An 11,917-nucleotide genomic window follows, 5' to 3' on the forward strand; every position below is an offset into this window, starting at 1 on the left:
AAAAAAAAAAAAAAAAAAAGACAGCCTCTTCTGTCATCATTAGAGGTAGTTCCTGCACCACCCTAACTCCTCCTCAAACTGGACTTCCCAGGGAGTGCAGCCGCCCCTACCTTTTCCACAGAACCATATTTCAAGATAACCCGACAGCCCCAGCTGATGTGGAGCTCTTCTTTGAAGAAGTCCAGCAAACGAATGAAGAATTACAGAATTTGAAAACTTCACAAACTCTAATAAATGATTCAGGCAATAATCCTCAATGAACATGAAAACCATTAATAGGTTGATGAGAAACTCATTATCACAGGACACCAGAAACTCAAGTGCACCAGCTGCTCCGTGGCTGAAGGGAGAAAGCAGATCTTCACAAGACAGTGGCCGACTCTCAGCATGCACCCCGCTGGCGTGAGACCCCCAGTGGAGGCAAGCAGGCCTCACTGGAAGGTAGGATGTGGCCATCTATGCAGAGCTCCCCACGAGGGACTCTGCTTCAAAAGGTGCAGCCTGACTCAAACTAAGTCTTTGGATCTAAGTTCCAGTTCTCAGGAAACACAGGAACATGGCACTCAACACCACACAGGAGCAGCCAGGACACCTGGAAAGTGAGAGCGCCCGGAGGAAACCCGGCCTGCACACTCCTCTGCCGTCCGAGAGGGGGTTCGGGAGAGACCCGGGCTGACCAGCTGTGATCTGTGGGACCCTGTGCCACAAACACTTTGAGGCCAACTAGAAAATTTGAATATGGAATAAGAAATAGGCAGTTTTAAGAAAGTATGTTTTATTCTATTAAAACTGAAAATGGCATTAGCTCATATAAGAAAGAATCCTCATGTTTTAGGGTCACAAATTCAAATATTTAGAGGTAAATGATGACGTTCATAATTTACTTCCAAAAACTTCACAAGGAAAAGGATATCTATTATGTGATAAGTGTTTAGGGGCTCATTATCCTAGTCTACTTTTCTGTATGCTTGAAAGTTTTCATAATTCTTTTTACGTAAAATAATCTTGGAAATATGTTTTTACATTAGCATTTATGTGGAAATTATTAGTATTTTATATAATACATATAACTATATTATTATGATAATGACCTTATATTAGTGACATAAGAAACAAGCGATGTATCAGAAAGTGAGGATGTGATTAAGGTTCTGTGACTGCATCCACTATCGGAAGAGCACTTCCCCGTGCCAAGGACAGGCTCGAAGCTTCACACACCCTGTGTCGGAGTGGGCACCATCCATGCACCCCCACTCTCCATGCAACAAAGCTGGAAGTGAGGCAAGAAGCTGGGGGCCAGGACCCTTCTCTGGGGTTTTCTAAACACCGTGTTTGTAACCACCATGCTGAGCCCACTGAAGACTATCATTGTAAATGTCCAAAATCAATGTCCAAGTAAGATAGGCAAACTTAGGCCAAGAATCTTACCTACACTTAGATATTTCTTAAGCATCGCTAAATGTGAGAGAAGCCATGTCATGAAAATGTAAGAACACAAACAAGTCAACTTTTCACAATCCACCATCAAAATTTCCAACAAAATATTACCTAGCATTGCTTGGGTGATCGTGAGTGGCATGAAATTGCTTAAGCTGCTCCCACGTAAGCTCCAGGATGCACAGTGGGTCACCCCCAGAGACCACTGAGTACATGTGGTGGGGAAGAACTCTGTTTTGAAGGTGCTGGGAGAATATCCTCTCATTGTCTGTCTTGAAATGTGAAGTAAATAAATAAGAATATGTATATATAAAATAATACACACATGCTACATTACTTATAATATAGCCAATTGATCACATTCTGGTGCATATGCCTGTAATACTTTGCAAATAAAACTCTTCTAATGGTAAAAAAACAAACAAACAAAAAAAGACACAACTGCAGGCATTGCTTAACACTGTATTCAATCACTCATCACCCACGCACAGGACTCAAGGATTGAGAACAATGGACTTCTTGATGTGTGTTGCAACAAACGCATAGCTGAGGGCTGTAAATCGGAGGGATCACCAGGTCTGCCTTCCAGCCACGAGGGAAGTGGGGAGAAGCTGTCACCCCAACTTGAGTTTCAAGAAGACTCCTTGGAAGAAAAGACCACCAAATTGAGAATGAAAAGGTAAGAAATAGTTCACCAGCTGAGGGGGGCTACGGAAATCAGAGAGCAGGCCACCCATGAGCCTCAGGGACACCAGCACAGGCAGGTTGTCAAAGTCACAAGGGGACATGAAGACACTGGCCCAGGACAGCAGCTCTTAATCCAAAATGGTTTCAAGATTCCTTTACACTCTGAAAAATTAACCCATTTATTCCTGAGGTTGCAATTTTTTTTTTGTAAAAATCAGACTTTGGCAATGACCTTGAGCTGTAGGATATAAACAACTCCCACAAGCTTAGGATTGCAATAATGGAACACTAGGCAAAAATGGGTTTTAACGAGGACCCAAACAGCTTTTGATTATGTGGGCTTTTTTTTGCCTGTGTAGGTACCTGTGTGTAGTGTCTGGCTCAGAGGTGAAGCTGGACTCCCCCATCTGCTCTGTATCCAGCTTACTGTGTGTCACACACCTCACCACACAGCCTCTAGAAAGTACACCATGTACTTGGGCAAGAATGAGTGAAAAGGACAATGTGTTGATAGTGGTATGAAAATAGCTTCTGTCTCACTGCAGATCATACGCGGGGGTCGTCAGACATGGTCTGAGACCTGCTGCGAAGAACAGCAGCCTGGCCCTGCTACCCCCTGGCTTCTGCTCACAGCACTGACCCCAGCTAATCCAAGAACATGTCACCTATAATGAGAATATTGAAGAAAAATCAACCATCTTTCAGATGTGTCTATATCATGGTACGGTTCATGGGTAAGGTAAGCTGAACACAACATAAAAAAGAAAACTTACAAACCCTGCCTTCATCTCATTAAAGATGACTCCTTTAAAGACCAAGGGCATCTGGGGGTCGCTGGAATTCTCATGTTCCAGCCGCCATCCTTCCTGCCTGAGGACAAATAATTATAAGCTGACAGTAACTCAAATACTGAAGTCTGTATCAACTAGTTAATCACTCATGACATACCAGAAATCCAGCTCACGTAAACCTGGGAAAAAGGTGGCATCCAAATACACTGAGAGGAGATTCTGAAAGTCCTTGGGATTTTGTGTGGAAAATGGATCCAGAGTATAATCACTAGCTGGGTACAAAGGAAAAGTGAAATTGTAAAATTTAACAGTTTTCTACTAAAATTATTGAATCTCAAGCCTCATTTCCCCTTTGTCCTAGGATAGTAAGTTGTAGCTATTCTTGAGATGGAGCAGTGGCTCCATGCTCTGGCCCCCAACCTCAGCAGCTGTCCCAGCTCATCACCCTGAGTGCCGGCTTTCCCATCCGGTCTCAGGATCTGCACTCGATGGGCACCAGGGCTTTCTTCAGCGAACATCTAAACTCTCTCAAGTGTCTCCAGAGACTTTCACACGTCTACAAAGATGACCTCATTCTGTAAGAGCATGGATTTAACTTGCTCTTCGATGTCACTCCTTCACAGAGTGCACTGTTCATCGTCACCCTATTCACTAGCGTCAGTCTTACTAAAAGTCAAACATCAATGTTAGTGGTAACTCTGGAGGCCTGGCATTGTAAGGATATCCCCAAGAGAAAACTGTTTTGAACCTTTCTGGGAAAAGTTCACGTACCTTTTATTCAAATGCTGGTTTTTATAATCTCGCTACCATGTGGCTTTCCTGAAGAATGAAATTTCTAACGTCCTTCAAGTAGAGAGAGGTAAAATTTTTTCTAGAACATTAATTGCCCACTCCTGTCATCTCTTCTCAGAAACTAACTGAATTCCAGTGGGTGTGCCTGGCAAACGCAAACATGGTTTTCCGTTCAGGATGCTGGTCTTACCTGTGAAGGCGTTCATGAACGTGGAGAGGGACCGGTTCAACATTTTGAAGAAAGGGTCTCTGCACGGATATTTCCGAGACCCACAAAGGATGGTATGCTCAAGAATGTGAGGAACACCGGTACTGTCCATGGGAGTGGTGCCGAACTGCACGCTAGGGAAGAAGGAACGGCACGCCAGGGAAGGGGGAGGAATAAGGAACAGAAGGCCAGGGACGGGGAGGAACAGAACGCTAGGGAAGGAGAATGACTAGAATACAAAACGTTCATCTTAGTGCTGCGGACACAGTTCCCAGATGCATCATCACCTCAGGCTACTAGAAATTATCATTCTGACACCACAATCCTCCAACACAGGGTCTCCCAACTCTAATGTAAATCATTGATTCTGACTATAACATTGTATTTTGATGAGATTGTAAGTCCGTGTAAGCTTTTCCTTATTTTTCAAGATGCTCTGTCAATAAAAATACTAGTGAGATGATATTTAAACCACGTAACATACAGTCAGTGCTTTAAACCAAGCTTGTCTAACCCACAGCCTGCAGTCCGCATGCTCAGGATGGCTTGGAATGCATCCCAACACAATCCCTACACTTTCTTAAAACATTGAGGTCCTCTATTTATTTTTTTTTAGCTCATCAACTGTCCTTAGTGTTAGTGTATTTAGTGTGTGGCCTAAGACAGTTGTGGCACAGGGAAGCCAAAAGATTGGACATCCTTGATTTAAATAAAACATTCAAGACCATGTTCTTACAATGCACGACGTACCTGAACAGATTATTCGTGTCTTCTCTGGCCAGGTGTAAATACCTGGCTCCTCTGTCATCGTGGCTGAGCTTCATGGCCGTCAGGAACAACTCGGGAACACATGTCACCTGAGTTAACTGGAAAAACACGAGCAGTTAAACGTAGACAAAATAGCCTGTGAAATGGTGATCTTCGACACACTGAGAAAACTGGCTTTTCTGCCTGAAATTAGATGATGCCGGGAAGCCAGTATTTCAGAGCTGGAGAGAATAGAACCATCCTGTCCAAGTCCCTTATCCTACAAACAAGGAAAGTAAGACCTAAAAAAGGCAGATGAGAATGTGTGTGTATATATGTATATTTTTGAGTGCTTATTACTGGCTAGGTATTTTCCATTTTTTTATTTTTTAAATTTTTTATTCTTTTTTGGCTAGGCATTTTCTAATCATGTCACATAGAATCCTGTGACGGAGGTATTCTCATCCTCATTTACAGATGAAAAAACTGAGGCTCAGGGTGATGAAGCAAGCTGCCCGAATCAGAGCCAGGATTCGCCCTGGTGTCTGCCCTTCCCACGGTACTGTGCTGCACCTAAGTCCTAAGTAACACAGCACCCTTTCCAACGCCTGCTGAGTGCCTCCTGCTTTTGTGTACTGCACCTCAGTAACACAGCACCCCTTCCAACATCGGCTGTGTGCCTCCTGTTTCTGTGCATATAATCTCCTGTAGTGCGAAGCACGGGTCTGCAGGAGGGGCAATGCTGGAGTGGGCTAGCCGGCGACAGCGGGGAGAGGCTCCAGGATCAGTCTTTGCTTCTCCTAGTTTGGGATGGATTCTCGGTGATAGCTGTAAGCACAAAGCTGGGGCTTCCAGAACAGCTGGAGGGGCTGGGAGGATAGAAATGCCCCCCAAAAAGATGAAAGACTCCCCACTCCTGCGGCAGGGTGGAAGATCTTCTCCTACCTTAGGCAAGCCTCCTGGTAAGTGTCCATACTCTTTGGTATGAAAGAAACTGTCTTCTCTTCCAGTCATGCCAGCCGGCCCTCTCCCTCAATCACATACCACGTCCCTGTGATCACCACGCCACTTGCCACTCCCTCCGTCCAGGTGCCATGAGTCACCTGGCCAAGCGCACACAGCAAGTCACTGGCAGAGGTGAGACCTTGGGTCTCCTCAGCCCAATCTAGGGAGCCTGCCATCCAACAGTCATGCATAAAGCGGCCCACTACGACCTGCATCATCTACCGCTGTTAAATTACTTGTTTCCAAGCTTACCGTACTTTGTATCAGATGATCAATGCATTTAAAATCAGCAGATACAGTGAGATGTCTGCTTTCTAATAATATATAGCTTTAATAATAATAGCGCTCATGGTAGCTATTTCTCAAACAAGAAACATGACTTATCGTAAGTTTCTATGGCTGGACACAGTGGCTCATACCTTTAATCCCAGCACTTTGGAAGGCCAAGGTGATATGGTTTGGCCTCGTCCCCACCCAAATCTCATCTTGAATTGTAGTTCCCATAATCCCCACATGTTGTGGGAGGGACCTGGTAGGAGGTAATTGCATCATGAGGGCGGTTCCCCCGTGTTATTCTCATGACAGTGAGTATGTTCTCACGAGATCTGATGGTTTTATAAGGGGCTTCCCCCTTCACTTGTCATTCTCTTCCATACCACCCTGTGAAGAGGTGCCTTCCACCATGATTGTAAGTTTCCTGAGGCTTCCCCAGCCATGCAGAACTGTGAGTCAATTAAACTTCCTTCCTTTTTGGCTCATTCATTATAAATTACCCAGTCTTAGGTATTTCTTCATAGCAGTGTGAGATTAGACTAATACATAAGACAAGAGGATTGCTTGAACTCAGGAGTTTGAGACCAGCCTAGACAACAAAGTTTCCACCTACACCTACCCCTACACACACACACACAAAATGAGCCAGGCGTGGTGGCACCTTGTCCCAGTTGCTTGGGAGACTGAGGTGAGAGGATCGCTTGAGCCCAGGAGTTCGAGGCTGCAGTGAGCCAAGATCACACCACCGCACTCCAGCCTGGGCGACAGGGTGAGTCCCAGTCTGAAAAATAAGTACATTTCAGTAAAATTTGAAAAATAAAGGAGAAGAATCTACCACTCTGGGTGAGGCCCTTATTAATACTAGCCAGTACTATAAACTCAGGTGTCTGTCTGCCCGACCTTTGCAGGATTTCACAAATGCACTAAGTCTGTTGTCAGGACTCCCATGCCTGGACCTTGCCTGGAACCCCCTAGTCACTTGTCTGGCTCCCTTTCTGGAGCCCTGCCCAGAGGCAGCTGCTTTCTCACACCACCCTCTCCAGCTCTTCCCTCTTCCCCCAGCAGCAGCAGCTCCCACTCCTCCTCCGGCCCTTGTCCTTGGCCCTCCACATGGCATCCATCATGTGCCTCCAGTCACAGCCGCGTCAGTCTTTCTAGACAGTAAGCTGTTTGTCTTTTACATTTGCTACAGCATCAAGCATAGCACAGAGCCAACAGCTGGCCAAATATGTGAAGTGTTGTCATTTTTAGTTACTATGCTAAAAAAAAAAAAAAAAAAAGGAAAAGGTTTAAGCAAATAACAAAACAAAAAACAAATGAATCCATTTTAATATAAACCCAAGTAAGTATAGGTCCACAATTTCTTCTTTATAATTTTGAAACCCAAATGGCTCAGAAAACTGAAAGATTCTGCAGAAGTTTAGAGCAAACTATTTGATGGCAAAACCTGACTGAACAGATCAGGGCACTGAGTCTTCGTGCTCATACTCAGCGAATCATCAGGTTTGGCCGCAGAAACCTTAGTGTGTCTAGGGTTTCTAGAAGGGAGTGCTATGTTGGGCAGGGCTGTGCATGTGATGGGAGGAGCTTAGTGAGGGGTGGCTCTTTGCAGGTGAGGAGTGGAGCCTAGTAGGTGGGGATGCAGGTGAGCTGGGCCTTGGGGACGGGGCTTGCAGGAGATGGGGTGGAGCCAGTGGGGTGGTGCTGCAGGAAAGCTGGGTCATGGGGGCGGGGCTTGCATGCGAGAGGCGGGGCCTTGTGGGGGCAGGGCTGGCAGAAGAGGGTGGGGCTTGGTGATGGACCGGGCTGTTCAGCTGAGGGTAGTGGCCTCGTCGGGGGCTGCTGGAAGCTGGCCAGGTGAACCTTGGTAATCCTCTCTGGCCTTGGTCCTCTGGCTCAGGCTGTGCCCAGCAGGGAGGCCGGCCCGATCGAGCTGCGGTCTCCACCCTGAGAGCGAGGGCTCCTTTCCCCAGCGCAGGTTAAAGCACCGTGTGTCCACCTGTGCAGTGGCTGGTCCCCATGTGACCTGGAGGGCAGAATCCCTGGGTCCTGCCGCTGGTCCGGGGCGTCTGCTTCCCCATCCTGCAGTTCCTGGGAGCGTCTGTGTGTCCAGGGGGCTCTGATCCCTGCCTCAGGACCACGGGTGAGGGGTCAAGATCGCCCGCTGTGGAGCTGGCCTGGATCTTGCTTCTGTGGATCCTCGCTGTGTGGTTCTGGAGCAGTTCTGTCCTCAGGAGAGGGATCCTCACAGCTGCCTCTTGGTGCCGTGAGAAGAATTAATAGGACAACCCCCGGGTACCTGCTCGTAGCCCTGGGCAGTGCCAGCCCTGTGTCTCCACCAGTTCCTTCCCTCTGTGCTTCCCCACACTGTCACATCGCCAGCCTTTATTTCCTTTTCCTTGGACCCAGGCAGCGAGTGCCCCGCTGGCCTTGGCAGCCTCTTCTCTAATCTGTCATCAAATCACTTCCTGACGGACAGCACTGACCAGCCATTGGTGTCACCAAAGTCCCACAAAATAGAATCCAATTTTTCTATTAAGGTGTGCAGAGCTGTCCCAGCCCCACTTCCCACAGGCTGGCCTCATTCACCATGGGATCCCTGGTTCTCACCTGGGGCTGGGGGTGCCCCTGGCATCCGGTGGAGAGTGTTAGGGATGTCCCTCCAGGCCCAGTACAGTCCCCCAGCCAGTGGCCCGCAGATAGCAGCACCCAGCCTGATGTCCCTGTGGCTTCCTGTTCCCCGAGGCCAGCTGTGCTTTGCTGCCTCTTCATCCTCTCAGACGGGTGCCCTCTCTCCACCTTCGCTGGTTAGCAGTGTTCCATCCATTAGAGCTCAAAGCACTGCCTCCCGGCAGCACAGCCCCTTCTCTTGGAAGAAAAAAGGGCCGGGCACGGTGGCTCCATCCTTTAATCCCAGCACTTTGGGAGGCCGTGACAGGCGGATCATGAGGTCAGGAGATTGAGACCATCCTGGCTAACACGGTGAAACCACGCCTTTACTAAAAAATACAAAAAAACTAGCCGGGCAAGTGGCTTGTGTCTGTAGTCCCAGCTACTCTGGAGGCTGAGGCAGGAGAATGGCATAAACCCAGGAGGCAGAGCTTGCAGTGAGCTGAGATCCGACCACTGCACTCCAGCCCGGGCCACAGAGCAAGACTCCGTCTAAAAAAAAAAAAAAGAAAAAAGAAAAAAAAAGAAAACAAAGAAAAAACAGGCTGTGGTATTTGAAAAACAAACAAAACCGTTTGGATTGTTGGTTTGTTGGTTTGTTCTTCGACCTTCACAGGCTCCTAGGTCACACGTTTCAGTGTCTCAGCGAGTGACTTTCTCTCTGGAAGCCGTATCAGCGTCTTGTTTGATGTCAGCCACAGCAGAAAGAAGCGCTCTGTAGGCCCCGTGCTCAGCACCTTGGCATGAGCTCCTGCCATCTTCTGTTCATGATCATCACAGCTCTGTGCAGTGGGCGTCCTCCTGATCCATGTGGGAGGATGGAGGCGGAAGGGTGAGTGACGGCAGGATCACGTGAGGGGTCTCTCTCAAGGTAGGGAGGGGAACCGGCCCAGGACCTCAGTGCCCATCGCATCCTTCTTCCTCCTCCTCTGCCTCTCTGTGACTATTTGACTCAGGCTGCAGGGACAGACATGAGTATGTGCGGAGCGTGTGTGCTCCCCTGGGGGTGTGTGCTCATATTGGCAGGGAGGGATGTGAGCGTGTACGGAGCGTGTGTGCACACCTTGGTGGTGCATGCTGGCATTGACAGGGACAGATGTGAGCGCATACAGAGTGTGTGCTGGCATTGGCAGGGACAGATGTGTACAGAGCATGTGTGCACACCTCGGGGGTGTGTGCTGTTGTTGGCATGGACAGACGTGAGCGTATACAGAGCGTGTGTGTACCCCTGGGGGTGTGTGCTGGTGTTGACTGGGACAGATGTGTACAGAGCGTGTGTGTACACCTCGGGGTTGTGTGTTGATATTGGCACGGACAGACGTGAGTGTGTACAGAGCGTGTGTGTACACCTGGGGGTGTGTGCTGGTGTTGGCACGGACAGACGTGGGCATGTACAGAGCGTGTGTGCACACCTGGGGGTGTGTGCTGGTGTTGGTACGGACAGATGTGAGCGTGTACAGAGCGTGCGTGCACTCCTGAGGGTGGGTGCTTATGTTGTTTTGTAAGCGGCAAATACGTAGCCCTTGCGTCGGGCGGCCCTGCGCCCGTGGTGAGTCCGTCAGTGGACCTCGGGTTGGAGTCTCCATCTCCCCAGACAGCACTCGAGTGTCTTGAGGTTTCAGATTCTTCTTCTCCAGGTACTTGGGCCTCCTCAGGACCAAACATCAGAACGAGCTAACTGCAAACTGCAAGAACGTTCAAATCCATCTTCAGTAGGAAAAACAAAAGCAATTGGAAAAATTTTCCAACATGACCCCATGGCTAAGCCATTAGATACTCCAGCCAACAGATTGAGTCACTTTAAAATTCACACCGATTAAAATGGTTTTGAGAGTTGCAGAGCTTTGCTGCTAAACCTTGAAATAATTGAAGCGTTCTGCTCCACTTGCTTACTAACTAGGGTTGGAGATAACTTTCAGCCCAAAGTAACAACCTTCTAAATCCAGCTTAGATGCGAGGCTCCCACTGACACAGGAAGAGACAGTGGCCCTTGTTCATTCTCCTGTGTTCACATACTTTGTCATTTTTTTTGTATCCTGATCATCACCTGTGCTTTTCCAATTGAAACTAAAGGGAGTTTAGTTCTGTTTTGGAGAAGCTGTGGTTAGTGGTTTCTTTTCATGGTTTGCTTAATCTCTTAAGTCTGGTGCTTACGTTTACCCAAATGCACTTTTCTTTAGTATGACGATGACATTGCCCAGGGCTTCTCCCTCCATATCTGCTCCCCAGGAGGCCCCCTAGGAATGGGCACTGGAGATCCAGCCGCTCTCCGTTTGCCATTTTCTGTGAGTCCAATGTAGGTTTGGCTCAGAGAAGAAAACAGGCCTCCGGGTTAGGTGCCCCTGACTGCTTGCTTGTGAAATGTTTAACGATAAGGCGCCTTCCAAACTAATTTTACACATTCAGAGTTGCAGCTTGAAGTATCACTGCAGTCATAAGAACAAGAAACTCTCCCATAAAGTAGATAGGCAGAAAAAACCACAAAAATTTAATAAAGTGCAAATAAAATGGTGTTGTAAGAATATACAGTGGGAAATGCTCTGAGTCCAGCCAGATTGGTATGGCGTCCTCTTGTAAATACATTCAGCCACGTGTGGCCCTGATCGCAATCACTACTGTGAATTGTGATCCAGAATGTTCTTGGGGGGCCGATGCCTGGACTGTGCCAGCAGCTGAGTCTGATTGGGCATCACAGCGGTGATGTGCTTAGCATGGCCAGCTGGACTGAGGGGTGGCCACCCGTGCACTCACCACGTGCAGTCGTTATTCTGGTGATGGAGTTGCACGCGGCACGACTTGTCCACCTGGGCTACTTAAAGTACCGGGAACCGAACTGCTGGCGGGTGCCTCCCGACATGGGAGCTGTCTTTTTTATCCAGGGCCCTCTGGTGCTGCAGACACTGGCCGCCGGTCCCTGAGCCCATGGGGAGGCACCAGAGGGCTCTGCTGGGCCATGGCGGTCCCCAAGCAGGTGGTCACTCATTGCTTGTGGAGTGGTCCATGGCCTGTGAGTTTATTCCTGGGGTCTGTGTGGGCAAGGTTAACCAGTTCACAGCTGGGCACTTACACTGGTGACACTAAAGTGGAATCTATATTAGCTCGCATGGGAGTGCGTGAGGAGCTGGGAGGGTGGGGGAGGCTTGGCCCTAGCACTGGAGCCCGGGTTCCTGACATTTCTGTGTCTTCCTGTTAAGGGGCCACCAGGGCCCCCGTGGGTCCTGAAGACAGTGGGTGCCCTATGGACAAGGGGATGAGGAAGACTCTAGAGGCTGTGGGAGGCAAAGAGACAGTCGCTCCCCCAGAGCCA

The 11,917-nt window shown here is 48.4% G+C and overlaps 1 protein-coding gene across 1 annotated transcript; it reads right to left on the reverse strand.

Annotated features, from left to right (window-relative positions):
* Positions 1-1,971: 1,971 nt before the first annotated feature.
* LOC139355612 (presequence protease, mitochondrial-like) lies at positions 1,972-5,885 on the reverse strand. The gene is made up of 6 exons (XM_071067444.1): positions 5,766-5,885; positions 4,666-4,781; positions 3,898-4,049; positions 3,073-3,187; positions 2,898-2,994; positions 1,972-2,080 (listed from the first exon to the last, which is right to left on the reverse strand). Exons 1-6 carry the CDS (start codon positions 5,883-5,885, stop codon positions 2,069-2,071), a joined length of 612 nt encoding a protein of 203 aa, XP_070923545.1. The 3' UTR covers positions 1,972-2,068.
* Positions 5,886-11,917: the final 6,032 nt, after the last annotated feature.

This window comes from Macaca nemestrina, chromosome 8 (assembly GCF_043159975.1).
Source record: "Macaca nemestrina isolate mMacNem1 chromosome 8, mMacNem.hap1, whole genome shotgun sequence".
In the NCBI taxonomy this organism is placed as follows: Eukaryota; Metazoa; Chordata; class Mammalia; order Primates; family Cercopithecidae; genus Macaca; species Macaca nemestrina.